We start from the raw sequence: 26,150 nt of genomic DNA, 5'->3' as shown, positions 1-26,150 counted from the left end.
AGTGGCTTGGTGACTCCCCACTGGAGTTGTTCCAGTATGACAATGTTTCCACTGTATTGAGGGGCCCCAAACTAGGCTCAGTGCTCCAGATGAGTACTCATGCCAAATAAAGACGGATGTTTGCTTGTTTCAGTCTGCAGGACACACTTTCCATAGCTCAATCCAGGGTGCAGTTGGTTTAACACAACACAAGGGCACACTGCTGACCTGTCTTCAGCTACTTATCCTCCAGACTCCTGGCTCCTTTCCTGCAAAACTGCTTTCTGTCCAGTCTGTACCCAGCATACCGCCAGGCTTGGGGCTCTTCTCTGTCATGTGCAGGGCTTCACATTGTGGTACAGCAGTGTCAGATGTGTTCCTGGCTGGATCTCTGTACCATCTTATGCTGTTTGGAAATAATTATAGTGTATATGGAGGATAACTCGGCTTAGGAGATTTGTTAACATGATGTAGCACTAAAGAAAAATGAGACTTAATAAAGTGCTTCCTTGTAGAAGAAACACATAGTAAACAGTACAGAAATACCTATTTCTCACTTCAAGCTGTCCTGTGAATAGGAATGATGGTGTATGTCAATCTGGCTGTTCTAGCAGGGTTTTGTTCACTTATATCCATTGTAAGGAATAATCTTTTTCACTAAAATATTCTGTAAAAATCTCTTCTGAAGTTAGTACTTTAGTATTGAATTTTAGGGAGCAGTTATAGCAGTTTTCCTTTATAAAGAAATAAATTCAAGCTATCTAGTTGAATGAAACCCTTTCTAGTTTTGCTTCTATTCTCTTCTGTGAGAGAAAGTGTAGATGGAGTTGTTTGCCACATGTTGTCCTTTACCCATTGCAAATACTTTCTCTTCAGAAATGAGGAAGATATAATCACAAACAGATTCTGAAATAAACCTTAAAGACACGTAAGTTACATAAGTTGAAGAATGTGTTCTTGTTAAAATAGAACTTCTAACCTTGCTTGATTATTCATCCAATGCCTTGGTGAATCCAGCTGCTGAATTAGTAAAATTGGTGGACCTAATCGTAACCATGCTTGAACAAATATAATCACTTGTGCAGAAAGAGTTTTAATTATTTGGCATAATAATTATTTGCTTGAATAATTGTACTTTAGATCTTTTATGGAAACTAAGATTGAAAAAAAAAAAAAGGAGACTATCACTTCAGTAGGTCTTAGTTATTTGCCTAAGAGTGCCTTGTGATCAAGGCATGTAGTGTCTGGAGATGTGGCTTGGGCTGTGTGCACTCAGGCTCTGTGGTGTGAATGCTGGCCATGACTGCCTGTAAATCCAAGCAAAGATAGACACTTTCAGTGCTGTGGCACTGTGTCCTTGAAACCTTGTGGTGGACAGAAGCTAGGTGGGGGTGGAGCTGCCTTACAGAATTGTATGCAAGTGTCTTTCATTAGCCTGCAACTTCAGAGTAAAGCTGTCTTATGTGTTCTTTTTGAGGTAAAAGAGAATTAGACTAATAAGATTTTAATGATGGTGATATTTACTTTTTTGTGTGTTAGGTTCATATGAACAACTTGGGCTGGCAAGGCAGTAATTTCAGTCTGTGATTTCTCTTGTCTAATTCTGTGAGAACAGTGTTCACAAGAGCAGTTTTGACTCCAGATAGAAGTCCTTTGATTTGAATCTGTGAACAGATAACGCTACAATATATTTGTCAAATGACAAAATCATTTGTTGCGTGCAATTAGCTCAGGATTTTCCATGGTCAAGCTGTGAGAGTCACTTCTAAAATAATTTGTCTCTGTAAATAATTGCATGAGTTGAGGGCCATGTGAAAAGAAGCAAGGAGATGAGGGAAAATAGTTGGAGCTCAGATAGCCCTGTCACATTTTCCATCATTTTGAGTATCATACCCAAGAGGTTATTTAAATACTGCTATGAAATTACATTTTGGGAAAACTGAAATTGTTGCATGATGTATTGAAGATATTATAGTTCTAAGGACACCAGGTACTTTGCTTTTAAAAGCTTTAGAACAAATTTTTATGAAGTGTGTCATCAAGACAAGAGAGTAAGAATAGCTGTAAAATGGCAGTATTATGTACATATTTAAATCCTGCCAGGTACACTCAAAAGTCACGTGCAGTATTATAATAAAAACACTAAATTGAGGCTTCTGTTACACCATATGGCACGTGCAGCACTTGATTTGGTTTCTTGTATCCTATCTTGGTGTTTGAGGGGGCAGGGGTTGCTTTTGGAACAGTAGAGCAGCTTTATTACTTGTCAAGCAGCTCTGCAGATTTCTGGAAGGAATGCCAGCAGTCATTGGGTAGCTGTCTCTGTCCCATTCTTCTGATGTCTGTGGGACCCTCGCTTTCACTCACTGCTTTCAGACTAAAGGTTTGTCAAGAAGAGTGGTGGTGTTTACAGATGAGTAGGGAAAGGCTCTCTATGTGAAGTGGGACAGAACATGAGGAAATAAAGCCTCGTATCAGAACATCCTCAGAGGTAACAGTCCAATTTGTCTTTTCTCTAAAGAGACTTAAGAAATTCCAGGAATGTCACAGGCAAGTTTGAATGCTAGATAAAGATGTTTGAAATGACAGTCTTCGTCTTCACAATTCCTTACATTTATTGACTCCTGAAGCTGCCTTAGTTATTTATGTGATGCTTGGGGAAGTGTATCTTATGGGGTGTCAGGAGTGGGATTCAAATCATTTCAGGTATATTACTGGCCTAAATTACCTTCTAGGGACACATGGATTCAGGAACAAAAGAAGGAATCTTTACATATTAACCTTCCTCTTCTAAGCAGGCCTTCAGGAATGTGGCCTCCCACCCTCTCCCCATTGCTTGCCCTGGGTCAAGGGGCATGAGAGAGTTTCTGTGCTGCTTGGGTTGTGTTGCAGAGTATCAGGACCTATCTGCCTAGTCTTGTATCTGTTGTTAAGATGATAAAACTGGGAGCTTTTGGCTCGATTTCTGGTTCTGTAGCAACTCTTCAGATTCTGCTATAGCTTCTCACATGATGTGGTGATGCAGCCTATATGTTAAATGATAATTAAATTCATTTTAGTGAGTTTAGAGATTTCCTATGTGGTAGCTTTGGGGGGAAAAACCCCACAAAAACAAACTGCTCAATTGAAATGTTACATAAGCAAACAACTGGTGTTGATGTTTTGCTTTTGTCTCTTGCTGGTTTCTTCCCTCTGAACTCTTTTGCTGTTTGACCAGATGTGATATTTGGCACTCTTGTATAGAATATTTAAGGTATTGAGTCTTTATCCTCTGCTTTAAAAATATTAAGAATTGAACTAGTGCCATCACCTTGTATTGAGCACTGTCTGAATGCAGATGTTGGGTTCAAATCCTGGAAAAAAGCTAAGATGAAACCAACTTTCTTTTTCTAAATCTTCTCAACTTGTGTGTCTTTAAGCTGAGCTAGCATGTACTGATTAGAACAATTCAGAAGCCAAACATTTTTTAGTGTTGTTTAACAGATGGTTCAAACCTGAAAATTTTAACTCTGTAAGCTAGTAGCAATAGACCAAAATGATTTGATTTTTGTCGCTTAATGCCCAGATACAGGTTATTTTTGAAAAACCTTCTGTCCTTCAGTTTACAGTGTTCAGTTGTTTTAATCTGAAGTTCAAACTGGCAGTGATAAAAAGCAATTTAGATTTAAAATAGTAATGAATGTACAGAGTTTCATATACAGCTTTGTTGCCAAAGAGCAGTAATGTAGAAATAAATAAGTCCACTTCATTGCCATGTATCCTTCATTATTATCTGTACAAGACCGTGGCCTTCATATGAAGTATCTTCCTTCTCAGTGCTAGAAAAGAGAACACCCATCCTTATCTCCGTTGCTAGTCCTTACAGTTATCTGCAAAAATGGAATGAAAATTTCATGAAGCTGTGTAGATTTCCTGTAGCACAGAGCGTTTTAAATGCATATACATTTTAGAAATGTTAGCTTATTAAAAAAGATTTTCAGTAACTTATATGTGTATTGTTTTATATTCACCCTGTGTGGTCCATATATGCAAGTGTTTGGTGTAGTCCTCAGTGTTGGGTTCCATAGTTAACTGTCAGAAGTGACATAGGTGGAGTTGAGTCTCTCTGGCAGTGACAGACCACTTGGCTCTTGATGCTGTACAAATCATTGGTAAAACAGTGCCATGGCACCTGTAGTATGTACAGAGTTGTGAATCAAGAGTTTCTTAAAAAGCCTTTCTTTGCCCCAAAGGTGACAATAGAAGAGAGATGTTGTCCATTGCTGCCTTTCTGCCTGTGCAGGGATGTGCGATAATTCTTCACAGACTTTTTACCTGTGTGCAGTTAAGACTTGGTCCACTTCAAAAAATAGATGTTTGTACACCAGAACTCTGCAGAGCTTTACAGTTGTCTGGCTAGTACTGTCTCCTTAGTCCTTCCTGAATGTCAGTAATGATTTTCAAGGTACCTCTTAGGAAGATACTTGCATGTATTAATCACTTTGGCATAAAATTCAGCCCCTCTGGGAAGAAAAGAAGACAGCTTCTCTCCAGATACATGTTGCTACAGACAATGAGATAGAGGCTCTTAATTAAGAACATGATTTCCTTTTTTTTCAGCTGGTAGACTTTAATGCAGGAAATTGTAAGATGTATGCATCTTAAATATTTAATTACTGCTATTCTAATTAGATGTTTTTATTTCAGTATCATAACTGGAGATGATGAGAATGAAGAAGTGTACAATACTGAAGACTGTGAGTTTGCAGCCAAGAAAAGGAAAAAAGATCATTTTAGGAATAACACAGATTCACAATGTAAGGCTGGGGTTTTTCATTTGTTTTAGAAGACTCATGTGGGTTCAGAGAAATGTTATAGTAGTCATGTTATACTCACCTATAGAGTAGCCTTCCAAATTATGCCTGTTTTTGTATTGGCAACAAATTCTGGTGTCAAAAGTGCTATGTCTTAACTGAAACTGTGTTATTGATCACTTATTGTGTTGGATTTTTTTATCAAAGCCCCAAAGGTAATTCATTTAAGAATAGTAATTGCTGAGTATTAGGTGTCTTCTGATACTAACCACTGTTATGTTTTATGGACTAGTTTTAGATTAAATTCTTCTTGATGCTTATGGGAGCTTCTGCTTCCCGAAACAGATGGTTTATTTTGTTTATTTCAAGTTCTAATTAGTCAACCAACTCCAGGATCAGTTCATAAATAAATATATTTTGTCATAACAATTATATCTCCTGATAAAGATTTTATCAGTACCGAATACTGATTTCTTGGAGACAAGTCCCTTTAAAAAAATTAAGATATGGAAGCCATTTTATCACTCTCATTTGTAAAAGATTGCTTATACTTTGGACTGCAAATGTGTATGACAGAATAATTTCTTGGAGACAAGTCCCTTTTAAAAAATTAAGATATGGAAGCCATTTTATCACTCTCATTTGTAAAAGATTGCTTATACTTTGGACTGCAAATGTGTATGACAGAAAGTAAATTACCAAAGCAAAGAATTTGGTAGAGTAGGTTAAAAAGGTAAGTTGGTTAGCAGCTACTTGGCATTTCTAATGCTTTGATCTTGAAATTATCTGTTATTTGTATATCCCCAAAAATTGTTAGGGAGATGGTGTTGCAGAAAGGTGCAAGCTTCTCCAGGCTTGTCTGAGTTTCAGGCATTTCAGAAGATTCAAATGGGTGCATGTCTCATTTGACAACATGCAATACTTGTAAAAGCTGAAGGTCAGCCTGATTGCCTTCATTAGTCTTGTACCCTTGACTTCCCTGCTGTCCTCTGCAGTTAGTTGAACCAAGTCAATGTAGAACAGGCACCTGTAGAGAAGAAAATGAATTTGAGGGGTGGAGTGGTCAGGAACAAAAGTGTTGTCTATATCTGCTGTACTTTCAAATGCTGAGGAGCCTGTTGTATAAAAAAAAAGGTCAGGAATTATGTAGGACATAATTATGTTATGTCAGATTGGTCACAACTGACAAAAGTTGTCATTCATCTACCAGTTGTGTGCCAGCTCTTGTGGTCTAAAAAAAAAAAACATTTCATGAAGTCCATATCTTGTGACAATTGTGATTGGTCGCAGCTGACAAAAGTTGTCATTCATCTACCAATTGTGTGCCAGCTCTTGTGGTTTTCAAAAAAAATTTCTATAACTTTTCTATTATTTTCATGAAGTCCATATCTTGTGACAATTTTTTAGTTATCTTTTCCATCATTTATAAACTTCCTTCATTAAAACTGTTCTGCTATCTTATGAAGCATTTTATTGAAAATTGTATGTTTAATTGAGTTTCTGGAAGGCATTAACTAATGTGGAAGCCTGAAATGCTTATATTTTGATTTTATTTTAGGTTTTTATCGTGAAAAGTGGATTTATGTTCATAAAGAAAGCACCAAGGAAGTAAGTCTGCATGGTGTGGCTCAATCTTTGTGGTTCTTAATTGACAGACAGTATATTGAAAAAAGTATTTTTGCCATGTGGTCTTAGGGGCTATACTTAACTCTCTTCATTGGCAATACTGGACACCTGCACATGGTGAGGCAAAGGCAGCTGTCCAAGTGACTTGTAGGTAGGTCTTTGTGGCAGAGATGTGGGAACCTGCTAGGATAGATATTCAGTTCTTCACTATTCATCCAAGCTCTTCTGTTTTTCTGCTGTCTCTTTGAACTAAAATTGAAAGTATGTGCAAAACTTGCTGAGAAATATCTCCAAAGTTGCTTGCAGGCAGGCACCTGGTATTTTGGAATCTTAGTGTAAATTTGAATGGAAGTAAGTAAAGCATCAGTTTCAAACTTTACAGAGAGGATCTTTATTTTCAGCCAAGTCTACATGCTTTCAGTTTGAGATATAAACTGTATCATGTAACTGTAAAGGGAATATGAAAGCTCTTGGAGTGACCTCTTGGCAAGTCAAGAGTTAAAATACATTCATTGTATGTAGAGATTAAACTGTCTTGAAGTGTGAGTTTCATTCCTGTGCTGATTGCCATGGCTATCTGGGATGTGTGGAGCTTGAACACCATTAAGGAGGTTTTACATCCACATGGTAATGTCAGCCAGGAGAGGGGGATGGAGGTGAGGCTGATGATGTAGCCATGCAGGCAAAAGTAGCTTTTAGAGCTGAGAGAGACAACACAGAGCTTTTTACTCAGGAAGGGCATGCTGTGGAGGAGAGCTTACATAAAAGGACATAATGCAAGACTTTGCAGACCTTACAGACCAGTGACGTAGAGGTTGCCCATCTAGCTCTGAAGGATACTTTAAAGCCTTTCACCAGATTCACAGCCCTCTTTCTGCTTTATCTTCTAGATGAGGTTACTTAGATTGGTCTGCAAAAGTCTTGAGCATGCTTTTTCCCATTGTGCTGTCTTAAATTAGGGTGAGGAGGAGCAGGGGGAGAGCAGACTGTCACCAGTCCTTGTGGTGCTTTGAATAATAAGGTTAAGCTGAGGTTTCAAAAGTACATTGAGGCCAAAATACAAATAGCCTAAAATCATGCACTGGTGTCCTTCATAACCCATATATAAAGGGTTCATTTTTTCCCCTACTTGTGCAGAAGTTGGTGTACTAGTCATGTGTGAGTATTTGCTTCTGGTCCTTGTCCATTCAGAGAGTGGACAAAGTATTTTGGTTACCTTCTAATATTTGACCATTCATCCTTCAGATTTATTTGGGTTTTTAGTATAAAAAACAAACCAGGGATGGTTAGAATTAAACACTTATCTTTCAAGTAATTATTTGTATAAATTTAAAAGCTTAGAGTAGTAGGCTGAAAAAGTAGCAAGGAATAACTGAAAAATCCAGAGCAACAATCTAAGCTAATCTAAAACATAATTTGGAGGCTCTAGTTTTCCTTACAGGTTCTGATCTTTCTTGATTTTGAAAGAGCGATCTCACAACCAGGAAACATTTCTTCCCAAACTGGATACTGGTTTTTAGGGCAAAATGAAAAGGTAGGGAGGTCTTGGTAAGAAGCATGTGAACCATGCTATGGGAGAGCATTGAAATTGAAGAAAACCAAAACAAGTGCATGTGTGTGGCTGAAATGAAATTGGAGATGTTTTTGGAATAATTTTGTCATGATGGTATGCTGGGAAAAGTAAAGCTGTAGTTTCATAGCAGTCTGTTCAGGGAAATGTCTCTTATGTTAATGTTTTAAGCATGACCTAATGATAATAACTGTTTAGGCAGAGAACAGCCACAAATATTTAAATTTCAACAAAAGTTTAATTGGCTATGTGTTAATTCATTTCTGTTAGCCAAGCAAGGTGTGCATATTGTCAAGTGTGCAGTGTGCTTGGGTCTGAGGTGCATCAGCTGAGTGAGCAAGCAGTGCAACCCTGAGTTTGGTCACTAACCAACAGGCAGTAATTATAACCACCCTGCAGTGAATTCTTAACTGTCCCATACTGCTGGGGTACATGCATGGTAAGTGTTTACTGGGTCACAAAAAGGAACATTATTTGTACTTGTCAACATCCCATAATTTACCAAGGAAGTCTGTCTAGGAATGAGCTTTAAATAATTATTTATCCTCCTCCTTCCCTGGGCTAATAAAACCATAATAGCACACTGCTCTGTGAGACTCTTTTACCAGACACATTTTCCTAGCCTCAGTGTATTTGGTCCTGGGCTCCATTGTGGCTTTGTGGCTCTAAATGTACTGAGTTTACATAATCCTATGTCATTTTGGGCTGCTTCTACCGCCTTAAGTTGTTCTCAACAGCCTCTGAAACTTGCATTTTCACATGAGAGTGTGGAGAAGTACCAAAGGAAAATGCACTTGCTTTTGCTCTCAATGTGTGAAAAAAAAGTGCCTAAGCTTCTAGCACCTGGAAAATAAATTCTAGATGTTGAGACCATTTCTTCTTCTGATCTCAGAAGCAGCTTGCTGTGTTCTCAACCTTAAGTGTGGATCAGATAATTCTTATAATTGTAGGCTCAGACAGCTGTACAAGCAAGACTTTCCTTGTGCATGGCAAATGAGGACTGTGATAGCCACGAGGGAGTGCCAGCATTGTGGCCGTGCAAGAATGGAGTAGATTCCCAGGGAAATCAAATACCAGTGATGCCAGATTACGCGTTTAATATGAATTGAAAGGCCTTGCCTACATATCTGATAGTTACAAGTAGTGTATCTTGTTTAATTTAATTTCTCGTAGAACAAATAACTCTTCAGTCCAGAGGCGCTGCATTTCCAGGAAGCGTGGTATCCATTAGCATCAGCTGCATGTCAGAATGCTTTTCTGAATGTTTTGCTCAATTTTGTCTTTGTTTCCTTCCATTTCAAGTGTATTTTTCTCTTTCTCAGAGACATGGCTATTGCACCTTGGGGGAAGCCTTTAACCGCTTAGACTTTTCAAGTGCGATTCAGGACATCAGGAGGTTCAACTACGTGGTCAAAGTAAGTTCTTTATTTTATATGTATGTTATAAAAATGCACTCGCTGATCTGCATGTGTGTACAAAAAGAATATTTTTGCACTGAACAGATGACGATTTATAATTGTATAAATATCCTGATCATAGGTAATTTATAATGCAAGTAGCAACTTCAAAGTGAGTAAGTTTTCTCTGGTGAAAACTCATTATATGGCTGTCTGAAAGCTTATAGCTTGAGGAGGATGGTGATGACCAGTGTGCTGTGTCATTTAAAAGGGGAACTTTGATGGTAGTTTCAGTTGTTGTTCATCAGTCTGGGTAATTAACTCTCTTTAAAGGTAAAATTATTTCTATATAACCAAAAATAGCAAAGTGTTATTAATCTTAAATATATTTCACTGCATCTCAAATATGTTTTAAATAACAATTTCCAGAAGAATACTTGATATACAAATATTTTGCTATTTCTGTATCTTCTATGACTTCTTACCAGTCCTGTGATTCATTGCAGTTTTTTTTTATCAAAGACAAGATATCTATGCATTTATCTTTGTTAACATTCTGTACAACTTGAGACTGCAGCCTTAATTACCTCAATGCCTCACCAACTGCCCATTTGGAAATGCCTGTTTTGGGGATACTGATCTCTTTCTAGCCCAAAGTTTATTGTCTAACTTGAGGTAGCAAAGTGCTTGTCCCAGCTCCTAGAGTAGCTCAAACTGTGAGTCATATCAGGACTGGAGTGGACTCTTCAGTGGTGAGGCTGTTCACAGATATTGTATTTCTTGGAATGCATCCTGAACTTGAAAAGACACAAATAAAAATTAAATAAACATATCAGGAGAACACCCTTACCACTGGCCTGTGGACTATTTGTAGAGAAAACACATTCTGTCCATCCCCGTGAAGATGAGGCAATGTATTGTCTTTTCAGAAAAACAAAAGATGTGGAAATAAATCCAAAAAGGATTTGCTTCCAGGCTAGTGGTTAGGGTACTTGCCTGGTTTGTTCTCCTTGCAGGGTTTGGGTTTTTTTTGGTATATGTATGTGTTGTGGTTTAGAAGATTACTTTTTAATGCTGTTTTGGGAGCAGAATCAAGAGCCTTGACCCTTCCCAAGACTTTTCAGCCTTGAACAGTAGGAAGAAGAAAAACCAAAGCACTTAAAAAAGGTGATTTGATATAAATGGTGTCAACCTTGGGTGTCTCACTTGAATAGCAAGCAGGTAAAAGGAATGCAGATCTAGAATTTTGCATTTGTTTTAGATACTGCAGTGCCCAAACTGGGTTGCTCAAAACAGTTGATCAAGACAAAGTGCAAAGTCCAGCATAAGAACGTTGACCAGTTTTTCTTCTGTTCACCAAGAAATATAATAAGTTGGTTTAGTCAGCCAAGCTTAAGATCATTGTGGAAGGAGCAGTACTTTAAAATTCAGAAATTTGGCTTTGCAATCCAAACCATTATTCTGCTAATTGCAGACCCTGAGAAATCTGAATGAACTTAAAATAGTGGATAGACTTTCAAAATCCTTTAAATGTTTTAGAATTTATTTGGAATTTTTAAGATTTAAATTATTTTACAAATACAAAAGTTTGATTATGTCTTTGCATCAGTTCCCCTGAGGTGGTGGCTGTTTGTTGATAGCAAGGTATAACTCAAGAATACTATTTTTAAAGACCAAACCCTACCCTAGCTCTTCTTTGATCCAGACCATCAAGATGATTCTCCAACTAACATATAAAAATATGTCATTCATTATTAAAAGTTAATGGTCTGTTAATTGATGTCTGTCCAAGACTCTTTTAGGATGGGCAGTGAGGGGCAGAAGGTAGGATCAGTTAGTTTTTTGTATTTGTTGGCACTGTAGTATATTAATAATTTTGTAGCTAAATTATGTTAAATTATGATACACTGAATTCCATATGGGTGGGTTTTGCCCAAATGTTTTCAAATAAACAGAGATCCATTCAAAGTTACAATCTCTAGTAGACAGCGTAAGCCGTGGCTCTGCATGTATCAGTGTGTGAGATCCTAGTACTCTCTGCTACTTTGCTTTTGCTACAATTGTCTTAATCCTTGCATATTGACTCTCACTGAAATTGGAATCTTCATTACAGTCAATCAGGTGGAATTTGTTTCTTTAATTTGATCTTTAGACTGAGTAACATAACTGATTTTTTTTTAGTTAATCAAGAGAAATGTACCTACTTGCTTAAACTGGCAGACTGCCAGAGACCTCTAGGTATGTTCTCCATTATTAATCAAGCTAATAGGCTTTGAAAAAGCCAACAAAGAAATCCTGGTATCTATTTATACAGTTTTTGAGACTAGATTGCTTGTATTTAAATACATCAGGACAATTATTTCTTTCTTGTATAGCACATAATGTTTTGTCAGAGATCATGCAGAGGAGCCAGAAGTAACATTATTAAATCAGGGACAGAACAGGTGTATTCTTTCTTCCTCCTAAGGAAGATTATTGTTGAATGAAGTGTCAAATTTGTGTTTTAGAAATGAAGACACAATACAATTTTTGGCAAGCTTAGTCTTTTTCATCCTCTGTGCCAACACTTGGTGCTACCTTGTACTGGAACACTGTGTAGGGAATGGTGTTTTCTGCTCCGTGCTTTCCCTTTCCATTGTGTTGAGAACAGTTGTTCTGAACTCATTGTTACAAAGTGCAAATTGCAAAGCTCAGTGCCACACCTCTAAACATTGCAATGGTGTCATAACATCAAAGTCTCTCATAATAAGAGAGCATTTTTTATTGAAGAGCTAGTGGTTCTTATCAGCTACAAAACTCAAGAGAGCATATTTGTTGAAGAGCTAGTGGTTCTTATCAGCTACAAAACTTAATCTGAAATATAAAAGCAAATGTACCAGAATGGAGCAAGGGCTGCCTCTAGTAGCTGTAGCTTGGCATTCATGTGTGGCAAGAACTTAAGCTGTTGTGATTGTTTTGCCCTGAACCATTGCCACTGTTCTTGTAACTTTTTTTTGCTCACAGTGGTTTCAGAGACAGGTGTGTGGACAACTAGGAGATTCTTACTGTAATACTTAAGAGAAAGTTACTGACATGGTTTGTATACTGCTCATTATTAGATTGCTGTGGTTTATTCTACCAGGGACATGAATGTAGGTCTAATACAGAAAGTGGTTTTGCCTAGTTTAGGCAAAATAGGGTATCTCCATGAGTAGAAAGGAGTGCACTAAATCCATCACACTTCAGTTTGACCTGATATAGTATAATACTTCCACTCAGAAGCTGCAATTCTGGTAACTGGTATCAGTTCAGAGTGATGTTCCTGGCCACCAAATCTGTCAGGGAATTCAGGACCCAGCCACATCCAAGTTAACATTTGTATTTGTGAGCCCCCAAAATAGACTCTCTCTGTTGCTTCACTACAGCTCATAAAGTATGTCATGTGCTTTGCTAGAGATAAGCATTTGTACAGTATTTTGAAAACCTGCATCCTTCAGAAATTGTTCATGGGATGCCAGTGGGAATGCTTAAAGCTTTCCACGTCTTACTTTGTCTTCTGAAATCTGTAGTTATATTTTCACAAAATGCCAATACAGGCTGTTGTAGGGGAGTGTATGCACTAAATGTGCATTTAAAACCATCCTTTACTTCTGTCATTCTTCTAATTTCTAATTTTTGTCATAGCTGTTGCAGTTAATTGCAAAGTCCCAGTTAACTTCACTGAGTGGTGCAGCACAGAAGAACTACTTTAACATTTTGGACAAAATTGTGCAGAAGGGTAAGACCTAAAAATATGTAATCTAACTGCTCAGATTTAATTGCTGTAACTAAGCTATCAACTGGATTTTTTTTTGTCTTATTGCCATTTTTACATTGTAAGACATAGTAATAGCATTCTTGATTATGCCAGGTTTCATACTTTCCATCCTATGATTGCAGTAAGTTACTTTCTCTGTTATTGAATAAAGTCTATTGAAACAGGTTGGTGAAATTGTGACATTTAGGTTCTATTCAAAAACTATTGGTTACTGTTAAATTATACTCTTCAGAAAATGAGAAAGCTTTTAGGTTAATAACATTTTTGGGTTTCAGTTTACATGATGTACTGAGACTCAAAAAACATACATTTTGATTCTTTTAAGAAAAGCCATTACATTATATTGAATTTTTTTTTTCTGGTATCCACACTAAATGGAGATGTACTGTCTGCTTTGAACTAAAGAAATTGGATTTATACCTTCCTGTTTAGCATTAAGCCTATTAAATGCATAGCATGAATTTTTGCATCCAATTTGCCTGTGAAATTGTTCATTATTGATCTTGCACATAAGGAACAGCACCAATGAATGTCATGGTGGGAATTAGGGCAGTTATTTGTACACAAACAGTTGAGTTGTAATTAATTCATCTAAAAAAGGAGTGTTGATTAGCTTGAGCTATTAGCTTGGTTAACTCTGTCAACCAGAATTGTATTTGCTTTGTTTTGTTTTCCAGTTATGGAAGACCAATATAATCCACGACTGATCAAAGATCTTCTACAGGATCTGAGTTCTACTCTCTGTATACTGATTAGGGGAGTAGGAAAATCTGTGTTGGTAGGCAACATCAATATTTGGATTTGCCGATTAGAAACTATCCTTCTGTGGCAACAACAATTAAAAAATCTTCAGATGAACAAGGTATGTTATTAAATCATTAATTAATATTTGGGGGAGGGGAATTATGTTGAATATTGCATGAGGATTTGTAAGTGAACCAAGTTTCAAATACATTTTAAACAGTTTTACTTGTTTTATGAACAAGTAATGTGAAATTAACTCACTGGCGTCAACTTAATTTTCTAATGTATTAATAGCTTTTCTCTGGTGAAAACTGCTACAGTGCCTGTACTGCTGCTTTGTAGTAGAGATGTATAGATAGACCTGTTTTTCCCACTAAAATAAGTTTTAAAAAAAATGTCTCTAGCTTGTCAGATAAACATGGGGGGAAAAGCCCCAGTTTTTAGTTCCAAAATAAATTTTCTACATCTGAAGAAATAAAAATCTAAAAGGTGTATCAACTCAAGTAGCAATTATACAGATTTATTCATTAGCACAGTAGCTTTTCTAAAAAAAAAACCCAAAAACCAAAAAAACAACAACAAAACAAAAAGAAAATATAATGACTTCAGCATCTGGTTTCTCCTTATGTGACTGTGTTCAAAGCATGTGGTATGCACTGTTCCAGGATTTTATAGTGAAAACTTCTGAAGGGAAAAGCCCCAATTTTTAGTTCCAAAATAAATTAATGACTTCAGCATCTGGTTTCTCCTTGTGTGACTGTGTTCAAAGCATGTGGTATGCACTGTTCCTGGATTTTATAGTGGAAACTTCTGATGATAAGCAGACACCTTTTTTAATCTGATTGGGTTACTTCTGAAAAAAATCCTGTAAGATATTGCTTACTGTAAAGTCATACAAGTGTTTTTATCTATCGGCTTCCAGCTGTGAAGTTTTGTCCTTTTTTTTGAATTGTCCTTTCTGTGTGAGCTGGTTATCTGAATAAACTGGCTACTTCTGGAATGGAAAGGAGAACTGAGAAAGCTGGTCTCAGCAGTTTCTGTGCAGCAGGCAGCCCCAGCACAGACACTTCTGAGACAGTGCACTTGCTGCTGTGCTTGTTCCCTTCCAGCGTGACACTTCCCTTGGAGCTGTTTTACACTGGCTGGAGTAGCCCATGAGGAATCTTGCATCTGTAGTGCTCACATAGTCAATCCTCAGCAGAGGAAAGCTGCTGCCCCAGCAGCATTGTACCAGATGACTCTATGGAAAGTCTGGTCTACACACGAGGTGAATGGCTGGGAAGGAAGCAGACAGAAATGTGAGCCCATGGGTGCAGGGCAGCTCTGCTCCCTGGGGCTGGCACTGCCCGTGCTCCCTCCCTGCCAGGTGGGACATGGCCTGCAGCCTGCTGGGCCTTTGCCACCTGGCACTGTGGCTCCAGCTTTAGCTGTGTAGGAGCTGTGCTGCTGCTTGCCCCTCTGCAGTTCACAGAGGTGTAGAGTCTTAATGAAAATGTTCTCTGTGCTCTCATCTGTCATCTCTGTAGACCTTCTCATTTATAAATGAGGGGGAACTTTTTCTAGACTTCAGAAATTATCCCACTCTCTTCTGCCCCTGACTTCCAAAATGCTTTCATTTTGTATCTCTGGTCTTCAGTCCTGTATCCTATATTCTATTCTGTACTCTAGTTGGCTTAAGGCAAGTTGGTATGTGTTTTGTTTGTTAATAAAAATTGAGAAACTGTAGTATCCAACCAGTTAGAAATAATTGGTTCATGCCTTTCTTATTGTTAAGGCTTTAGCACACTGTAGATGGAATTGACTAGATTATAGTTTTCAAGACAGCTTAATATTATTTTGAGAGAACAGAAGTGTTTCAAAAATTATTTGAAATTTAAATAATGAATTTAGGATATGTTTATTTTAACAGTAGGAAAGCTATGAATTATAAAGCTTACAGTTTGTTGCTTCTTCTGTACATGAATTTAAATTTCCAACAGCAGTTAGAAAATAATTGTAGGCAAGCATTAACCATAGATTTTATTAAATTATTTGCAAAAACTAAACTAAGACCTGAGATTCCTCAGGTAAAGTAAAGAATCTTATGTGTACTTTATACTGTCATGTTTTTGTAGCTAAAAGTCTTCAACTCTTATTTCCAGCAAGTCAACAATGGACTCACACTTAGCGATCTCCCTCTGCATATGCTGAATAACATCTTATACAGGTTCTCTGATGGCTGGGACATTATTACTTTGGGTCAAGTGACCCCAACTTTGTACATGCTTAGTGAAGACAGACAGTTGTGGAAAAAACTATGCCAGTACCATTTTGCAGAAAAGCAGGTAATAAACTGTGGGTTTTGTATAAATGTAGATTTTTTGATATCGTATACTAATAATGGAGCATGAACTTGTCCTTTTTGAGACAAAAGTGTATCATTGTGCAGCAATCATGAGTATTTTCTGTATTTGGAGCTTGATTCCTCCTAAATGTTCAGTTCAGAGTTTAAGATAACTCCTGGGCTGTTTCCTTGCATTATTTTTGAAAGTGAATGCAAGGAAACAGCCCAGTAGTTACCTTAAACTCATAGACATACTGAAGGCAGTATTTAGGAGGAATCAAGCTCCAAATACAGAAAATACTCATGATTACTGCAGTGATTGCAAGATGGGCTTTCTAAAAAACTGCCTGTCCAGTATTGTAGAGGATACCTCTAAAGTCTTCCTCTGAAGTAGAGCTTGCTTTTGAAATTATTAACAGAAAGAGAAGCAGTACTTTCCTGTCACTCCCTCATAAAGAGCATTACATTAATCTAGGAATGACTCCAGAACTGTCTTCATTTTCTGACATTAATAAATGCTGGGAAAAAGTCTGACTAGGTGAAAATAAACCTAAGTGGAAGGTACCTCATCAGAGCTGAGGAAGAACTTCTGAAACCTAATACATTCTCTGCTGGAGGAAGGCAAAGTGCCCCTTCTTAAATCTGGCAGGTTGAAGTTGCTTGGTGACTACCAGATTAAATATTATTGTAATGGGGAAGACAGAACTGAAGCTCAATTAACTCATGCACCATTGACCCAAATAAGATTTTTTGTGTGCGTGTGTGAGACGAAAGGTTTTAGAATTAACTGGAAAAAAAATGGACAGACAGAAGCAAACTGAAAACCCATCTTCAGAAGCAGCCCAGAAGAATTCAGGGTGAAGTTACAAGGATAACAAATTTAAGCTTATGTAGCAGTTGAGTGGATTTTGAGGGTAGATGAGGTAAGCTCTATTGAACAGTGACAAAACTGGTTAGAGAAGAACTTCTTGTACTAGGGTAATGCAGGGAGAAAGACCCTGAAGGGTTTCAGTGAAATTAGCTGTCCCTGTGCCCCATAAAGTACTCTTGTACACAGTGTTTCCAGTGTGTTCCTGAATGTTCACATTCAATTTCTTACTAAGTTATTATCTAATGATGTTCCCATATCTGGTTGAAAGTGTACTGGCTTGATAAGCCACAGAATCACATGAGGTTGGTTTTTCTGTCCCCTGCAGTGTGTTTATTGAGCCATTGAAACAACCACGAAAACATAATTGATATCTGAAGAGAATTTTTGGGAAAAAATGAGAGCCATTATGAAACAAAATAAAGTGTAGCTGAAATCAGAAAGGCAGTTCTATTCTCTCCCCATTCAGGAATTGTCTTCTGAATGAAGAAAGCACTCAATGTATTAGCATTAATCCACACTGAGTGGAACAGAAGTCTTTTACAGTACATACTTAATAAACCTTGTCTGTCTCTCAAGCTGGGGAGAAATAGCTGTTGTGCAGCAGCTAATCTTTACATGCAGATTAGGTCCTCAAGAAGTACATCAATCACTAATTATTGCTATCCTTCTTGAGAGATCACAACCAAATATGAAAAAAAAACATGTATATGTTTTTAAAATTAAAGAGCTTTATTTAAATCCATATTACTTTAACAGAAAACCACTATCTGTAGTGCACAATCATGTTTTTAAATCTCATTCCTGAGTGGTTTGGGTTTTGTAAAAGGATAAAATTAATTACTTACAACTCTAAATGCTGTTTTGTTAAATGCTTCTTGACTATAATTAGAATAATTTTGAGACAGTAGAATTAGATCAGCTGTGTATGGCCTAGTTTTTCTTGGCAAATATGCACTCTCCTATTTTTAGTCTTTGCCTTCCATCTTTTTTGTGGCCAGATATCTGTCACTGCTTTGCAGCGATGTATGATGTCATAATATTGACTTCAAACTATTCTAGTTACAAAACTTCACTTTAACTACCTTCCCCCCACCTTCCCCTGTCCTTTGCCTGAATTGACTACAACAATTTTAAAAGAAGATATTAATTTTATGTCTAGTTTTGTAGGCATTTGATTCCATCAGAGAAAGGTCACATTGACTGGAAGCTGATGTACTTTGCACTTCAGAAATATTACCCAATAAAGGAGCAGTACGGGGACACCTTGCATTTCTGTCGACACTGTAGTATTCTGTTTTGGAAGGTAAGAGCTTTGGAACAGATCATCAAAAATAAGTTCAAACACCTACTGGTGGTTATCTGCAAGGAAAAATATTGTGGTCATTTTATCAGCTTTCTCATGTGAAAGGTGATTAGATAATATCTGACTTGAAAATAATATATAAAACTTCCATATAAAATCTGTGTTAAATTCTGAAGTTGTTCTTAATCTTGCCTTCTTATTTCTTGCTATCTGATAACCTCAATACTTAGAATTGCAAGGAAAAGTGTCATGTGGAAAGAGTTAGTCTACTTTTATTAATTTGATCTTATGGAAAGTTGTGAGGGACTAGTCTGAATTTAGTGTTTTTAATGATGTCATGGTAATCAATACATGTCTAATGAGAAATAATTACTACATTTTTTCTTACCCCATTGCTATAGAGCTCTGTATTTTTATATTTTTGCTTCTGTCCAATATGAAGCTTGGAGGAATGTTTAAAACTTCTTCCACAGTGTGTTTTACCCTGGTTTTGAGGTTTACCATAAGACATATGTTGTCTTACAGGATGATTTTACTTTCAGTAGGGCATTCTCTTCTTTAATGTGTGTTATTACATAATTCTGCTTTTGTTCTGTGTTGTACTGTAACAGAGCCTTCCAGTTAGTGACACTTCTTTAATTTTACAGCTGGAAGGTCAGATATGTGTAATGTCAAGTGGACAACAAAGAGCAAGAAATCTTTGAGAAATTTGGGAAAATACTCATATTACTCATATTCTAAACAACATAAATTAGTTGCTCTTGTGTCATCTTTCTGTGATTTTTATGAGAAGTTGTATGTCAGTGTGAGGCTTTTTAATTTTCCTTCAAAAAACTTAGGCTGTTTAGCAGAAAAAGCGAAATCCTCCTAGAAATAGCATGTTCCTTAATGATGTGATCTTGAAGTTGAGTATTTTGCTACCATGGGAGCCCTTCCAGGTAGTAAGGTTTTGCAAAATTAATAGTAGGAAAGCAGGTAGCCAGAATTGGCTTCTACTGTGAAGAGCCTGGGCATTTTCTGAAGGATCTGTGTCAAGAATGACTAAGAACTCTCATTACAGTGGAATAAGTCTTTAGCATGTAGCTCAAGATATAGGGTAAAGCCTCTCTGAAAGGGGAAGTTTCAAAGGTGCATTTAGATGGGCATTTGTGGTATGAGATTTCTCTGCATTGCCTGCCATCACTGTGTAGAGTGAATGCTTTCTACATGAATCTTAGTATAATTAAAAAGTACAAGTCTCTAATATTAGGAATTGCTCTGAATGTGTTTGGAATTAAATGTTTAACTTTGCAGATGGTGGGACAGTAAGAGGCAGTGAACCTGTGCAGGTTGCAGTCGTATTCCAGTAGGAGGTTATAGCAGTCAAGGTGGCAAGACACCTGTTCCAACCTACTGCTGGGATAATAGGGCTCATTTTGGACTTCTAAATTCTTTGAAATTCAACACAGGAAGTTTATAAAGGTACTTTGGACTGATGAGCAGTACCTCCTAGATCACCATCCCAGTGCTGCCTCATCCTAGAAATTTGGGCAGGTCTTCAAGTGACAGTGCAGTTACAGATTGGTTGTGTGCTTCTGCACAAAAATACTGGAGCAGGTGTTTGGGATCAGCTGTTTCAACAAGAGCACAGTCAGCAGACTGAGGAAAGCCATTATCCCTTTTCATGCAGCACTCATTAGACCATCTGGGATGCTGCAGCCATGAGGCTCTCAGCACACAGGAGATACTGATAAGTTCAGGGTGATCTAATCAGGGAGGCTGGAGGACTTGCCATGTGAGGGGTGGTGGAGAAGATTGTTTCAGGGGGACATAAGAGCCTGCCACGAGGACAGCCAAGCAAGGGAACAGTTGGACCATAGAGCTGATGCAGTTTCCATCCTTGGATGTGATCAGGAACTGATTGGATGAAGCTCAGAGCAAACTGTTCTGATCTCACAGCTTAGCCTGCTTTGAGCAGAGGCTGGGCTAGAGACCTGCTGAGGTGCCTCTCAGCCTGATCATTCTGTGAGCCAACATTGCAGTATTCCTTCTCTAGCCTTGGTGACTAAGCCTTGTCTCTGTCTTAAAATAAATGATGATCAGGCTGAAATGGATTGTTAAATTAATTGATTTATGCATAATTGGCACCCTTATTGGCAGGGACATCTGAAATACCGCCCCTCTTTTTACAGGGCAGTGTGGGTCAAGTAGTGCTATCACTCAGTTACAGGGGAAAAAATAGTTCTGCCTTTTTTTTCAGACACTTGTGTCTGTATCCTTTCCCAAGCTTGCTGAAGAGAGGTGAGAAGTAAAGCAGGGGTGAGGGGCAAAGAGACAGGAGCTACTTTATTAATTCTAGATAAATCCTGTTCTAGGTGAAAATATTCCTTAATCAGAACTTTTGTCAGGCTTTGAAAATTTATTCAAGCTTCGGTATTATCCTTGATTAGAATAATTCTTAAAGTAAATGTGTGAGTACTTGACATACAATTATATCTGTAATGCATAGCAAGAAAAATCTCAAATAAACAAAGCAAAGAAACAACGAAAACACTACCACCAAATCCAAATTCTAAAAGAGAAATCAAAATTACTACAGAGGAAAAGTAACAAGTGTTTGAATCTTGAAACAAATGGAAGCACTGTAGTCTTGAGAAAGCTGATAATATGTAAAAATTTTGTTTCTTTGTTTAATGGTACAATTCAGAAGTCAGGTGACTTTTGTTTCCAAGGTCATTCAGAAGAACTTCAGGCAGAGCTGAACACTTCTTCGTAAGGCATCTATTTTTATTTTTCTTCTTTCATTAAACATTGGAATAGTTGCAGAGAAAAAAGTGCTAAAGCAATCAGGGCATGAAGACTAGGAATGATTAATTTCTCTTTACTCAGTTGTGCTCACAAGGAACTCGGTACTCTCCATAAATTCTTTTTGGAGACAGAGAATGGAAATTATTTACACTAAGGGACATCCTTGATGCAAGTTAATTGTAGTTTTGGGTAAGTGTGCTGAGAATTAGGAGTTTCTAAGAACCAAAGCCACAAGGGTCTGAAATAGCCCAAAAGCACGGGCCTAGATAATGTTGAGAAGAGTTTTCAGCAATTTATAAAATTGATAATATAATGTGATTGCTGACAATGTGAGAAAGCTACTCACAGGAAATTCTTGGAGCCCTCTGTTTTGTGTTCTTTTCAAAGAAGGTCTTGCAAAAGCAGGAACTGATGGCCACTGAATTGAATTATCTATTGAACTGTTGAAGTAAGGAAATGACTTTTCACTTTTTCAGTATACTATAATAATCACAGTGAGTTTTAACAAGTGTTTAGGATTTTTTCAGGAAGAGGCATTTGTATTCCTTGTCTAAAATCTGTAACCAAAATCAATTTATGTACAGCACATAGGAGTCTCCCAAGTTCTTTGTTGGAAGTACAGTGACCTTTGTACTGTTCTGTGTTAGGAGGGAGTCATAGGAAAATGTTCATACTGGACATCTGTTTTCAAAATTACTTCTTGCTAAAGTATTTGTCCATGATGAAACTGAAAAAAACCACAATGTCAGTAATGCAAAAGTAATGACTAATTATTGTGCTATGTCTCTGTGAGTGCTTTCATGTATACTATTTCCTCTGTTCCAATAGGCACCACTGCAATTGTGGCAGGTTCTTTTATTTTCCTGAGCTTATTTAGTAGCACTTTTCAGTTATCTCAGACATGGCCACAGAAGCTGAAATATCTTTTCTTCTTTCAGTTTCCAGGGCTTTATTAAAACAGTGTAATCACTTCACATAACACTCGGTTTTAGTCTTCTTGCTACTTGTGCTGATTTTGGTTCTCACAAAGCTGCTTGTGATTTGCCACAAGAATAAAAGACTTTTTCTAAATGGCTTATCAACCTTGGCTTAAATAAACCTTAACTCTGCTTCTTTTACTTTATGGCTCTCCTTCCTGCTTCCTTCTTCACGATTTCAAAGGACTACCACCTTGCTTTGTTACTCCAGGTATTTCTTGTCTCATCTGTTTTCATTGCTGACTGTTCCATAATGTCAAAGTGAATAATGTGTTCCTTTCTAATGGTCTGATGCTCTTTGTTTTGATTTTTCATTCTGCACATCAGTTCAGCAGCAGGAATAGTTTTCTTTTTTCCATTTAGATAAAGGTAGTGATGACTTCCCATCTCAGCTTTTCATCATTTTGTATTTTATTATTGCCATATTCCCTCTTAATGCCATTTAAACTAGGAGCCATAATTCAGTTCTAATGAGCATAGGTGCCAGTGGGATCAGACAGATTTTGCTAAGAAATAGGTTTCTCTGCACTCAGTGTTACTATAAACTGTTTTCTGCATTCCCTGATGTATTTAATTCAGTACTTAAATCTGAAGAGTAACATGTACCTCAGATAACTTTCATGCAAAGGTACGAAAATTGATTTTATTGCACTTGGAATGCTGTAGTCATATTTACTTTTATGGAGAATTTCTCTGAAAAGAAATTCCCTAAAACAAGCTGCATGTGACTTGAGATAGTCAAGGGAAGCAATTATATTGTTGCCTTCTGAATGCAGAAATGGTAAAAATACTTTTACAGAGCTTCTTAATGTCTAGCTATGCTAGATTTTGGGGAAAACAACTACGTTTGCCAGTAAACACTTCTCCTGGGGAATTCTCTTTTTACTTTGAAAGAAGTCTGCTTTAGCTTTGAAATGTTGAAATCAAATTATTTAACACTTTATTAAGTGTTTTTACTTTGTTATTTAATTATTCTGATGAAAATGTATTTCTCTCGAAATGAGGAATACACATAATTAAAAGAAAGCTGTGATTCTTCTTTTTGGTCCTCATCACTTTTTTCACTGTAAAATTTATTTTGTTTTCAATAACTAAAACCACCAATAACTGGTCTCTGAGATTTTTATTGCATCTGTAATTCTCGACTGGGTCGAAGTTTCAAAAATGCTTTTATAATGATGTGCAGAGAAAGCAGCATGTTACAAACTCAGTTTAAAATATTCAGGAATACAAATAAGAAAGAGGATAAACCCTACCTGATTTCCCAGAATTGAAATTCTGATGGTGTTTTTTCCTGGAAACTAGGAAAGTAATGACATGACATTGACATGGCAGTGGGTAGAGAAGGTGATAGTCCATTAGCAACTACCTTTAAGTGTTTTCTGGAATGGTGCAGATCTTCCTTGCAGATGTCATCTCAAGATGAAGGTGTTATATTTAACACTGCTGATTTTGGTCTTGGTCATCTGTTCTTTCTCATCTGCAGATTCCCCCAGTAGGCAGTTCTACCTGGGTCTCTTTTTTTAATGTGTGTGTTTATCTTTCCCTCTGTGTCATGAATCTATAAACTGATTCTCAGGTGATGTTAAAGCAGTTATTAAAAAGAGTGGGAGGATGAGGAGGTGATGCCTCCTGGTGTATTCTTATAGTCCTCCATAGACTTAATGGGAAAACACAGATTATAAATCTGTTGAGTAACAATTTTCACTGGAAAAGCTGAGCAGTATTTAGAATATACTTCACCTGGTGCATTTTGGTGCTGCAAAGACTTTGGGTGAGAATGTGGCAATGAGAAAAAAAATAACTTAAAGATTGTTTCCTTCTATTAACTGAGTTGCATGTAATTTCATTCCCTATGGAAACAAAAGCAATGAGGACCATAGTAGTCTGTAATCTCTTTGTCATGTATTTATTTAGTTTCCTTGCCTCATGTGGTGCATTCACCAGCATTGGTGGAAAAGGGACAGAAACTCCTTAAAGCCTGGTGAGGACACTTCTGAGCCTTCCAACAACACTGACAAGTTTTTTTAACTTCTCCATTGAACTGTCTGGGAACTTCTTCTCATTACACCTCTGCATTTTCCTCATTTAGGGGGTTTGAGTAAGATTCAAACCTCAACTTTTTGTTCAAAGAAGAATTTGAATCTTAAGTAATCAGACAGGTCTGCTGAGGTCAAATTTCTGTAAGAGGAAAGAAAGCACTGCAGCCTTAGTGAATTTGTAATGACAAAGCCTTTCCATTCTGTCTTACGTCTCTATTCTTACCTTGCCTAGGTGCCAACTTCTGTTTTAAGGCAGTGCTTTCATTTCACCTGGGGGAAAGGTAGGCATGAAAGATAAAAGAAAGATTAGGGGGAAAACATAGCAAGGTAGAAAAGCTTTTAAGACTGGGAATTCAAACATACTGTTGAGGTTTTTTGAGGAAATATCTGCTGCCCATCGTTTTCAAAGCAAGGGACTCATTTTCCCCCAAAGCAGTAGATGACTTCAGATTTTGATTAAATAGATAATTTAGGTTCAATAAAGCTGGTGCCTTTTTTCCCTTTTGTTGTGCTTATCAAAAAATAATGAATAAGGAAGATGATAGTTTTTCAAGGGCTCTGGCTCATGTTCTGGTAGAAGGAGAGAATTCTTTTGGGTTTGTTTTTTTTTATTGTTTTGTTTTGTTTTGGGGTTTTTTTTCCCTAAATTGGGGGTGAAGGGAGACTGAATATGGAAAAAGAACTTACTTATTTTTCTCCTTCATTTCTCAGGATACAGGACACCCCTGCACAGCCAGTGATCCAAACACCTGTCTCATGCCAGTATCTCCTCAGCATTTTATTGATCTCTTCAAATTCTGAGATGTTCAGTAGCTGTTCTCCTGTGTTTGTGGCCATTTTTGTGAAGAGTCAGGCAGGATATGTTATGCTTTTCGTGCAATATATTTAAGTGTAATGTTTTATTGTAGTTTAAATAAATATATGGGGGAGATTATCAGAGAGGTTTGGCATGTTGTTTTTGTGCAGAATAGCAAGGAGGAAAGGAGAAACATTAAGAATTTCGTTGTCAGGAAATCTCCAGTGGACTTTTTTTTCAAGTCCAAGAAAGACCACTTTAATCTCAACTTTAAATCTGCTTTTGACGCCTTAATATTTGGTTAAAATTATGTAGGGGAGTTTTGAAAACTTCATGGAAGAATTAAACTACTCTTGCAGGGACCAAAGGAGGGGTTTTTTTGTTAATCCTTCTTTCTATAAGCCATGGTTTTCAAAACACCTCCATATAATTTGCACTATTATAAAGAATAGGCCAATATTCTCTTAGACTTACTGCATTACAAAGGTGGCATTTGTTATTAGGAGCTAGTGAGTAAAATATAACTGTGGTTATATCTGCTGTTGAACCTATATGAATGAAGGAAATCAACCAAGTTTTGTACATACATTATGCAAAAATATTTATTTTTCTTAAGGACTTTAATAAACATTTAACCTATCGTAGCACATCTTGCAGAACTCACGAGACCAATCTGGGGCTGCTGGAAATCTTTCTGATGGTAGCTACAGCCTTCATTTATACTGTTCGGAATGTCTACAAGTGCAACTGCATTAATTTCATCTTCTAAGAAGAAGACATTATTGAAATTTAATGAGGATGGAGTTGCTTGTTCCTAGAGTGGTACAGTGGCAGAGCACTGTGCTACCAACTGAGGTTCTAACCTGACATGCTATGGGAAACACTGAAAGTCAGTCTGAGCTGGACCACCTTCTGCCAAGTTAATTAGTTGATAAATTCTCCAGGAAACTACTTTATTTCTGTCCAGTAGAACAAAATAAATTGCTTGGCTTAAGCAGGTAAAGGAAAAATTGTGAAAGTTTTGGATTTGTCAGTGAAATTTAACAGTATGTAATGTACAGAAAAAATAAATCATGTACCATATTCTGCACTTGCTTGTTCCAAATCCAGTTTTGTATGATGTAATAAATCATGTTTTTATCTGTT

The 26,150-nt window shown here is 37.1% G+C and overlaps 1 protein-coding gene across 7 annotated transcripts in view; it reads left to right on the top strand.

Moving 5' to 3' along the window:
• The window catches only part of FBXO25 (F-box protein 25), a 31,231-nt gene extending 5,081 nt beyond the window's left edge, over positions 1-26,150 (top strand). For 2 of the 7 annotated variants that reach the window (XM_039715634.1, XM_039715630.1), the window contains exons 3-12: positions 4,666-4,775; positions 6,331-6,380; positions 7,828-7,932; positions 9,291-9,383; positions 13,029-13,122; positions 13,839-14,023; positions 16,047-16,229; positions 18,259-18,402; positions 22,351-22,377; positions 24,920-26,150. In XM_039715634.1, coding sequence (XP_039571568.1) covers positions 4,666-4,775; positions 6,331-6,380; positions 7,828-7,932; positions 9,291-9,383; positions 13,029-13,122; positions 13,839-14,023; positions 16,047-16,229; positions 18,259-18,402; positions 22,351-22,377; positions 24,920-25,009 — 1,081 coding nt within the window. In that variant the 3' untranslated portion in view covers positions 25,010-26,150. Of the gene's footprint in view, positions 1-4,665; positions 4,776-6,330; positions 6,381-7,827; positions 7,933-9,290; positions 9,384-13,028; positions 13,123-13,838; positions 14,024-16,046; positions 16,230-18,258; positions 18,403-22,350; positions 22,378-24,919 lie in introns of those variants that run through there. The other 5 variants (XM_039715632.1, XM_039715633.1, XM_039715635.1 and 2 more) reach the window with 5 other exon arrangements.

This window comes from Passer montanus, unplaced genomic scaffold (assembly GCF_014805655.1).
Source record: "Passer montanus isolate IOZ18808 unplaced genomic scaffold, ASM1480565v1 scaffold34, whole genome shotgun sequence".
Classification (NCBI taxonomy): domain Eukaryota; kingdom Metazoa; phylum Chordata; class Aves; order Passeriformes; family Passeridae; genus Passer; species Passer montanus.
The sequence above is the reverse complement of the archived record's forward strand: the minus strand, read 5'-3'. Positions and strand labels throughout refer to the sequence as shown.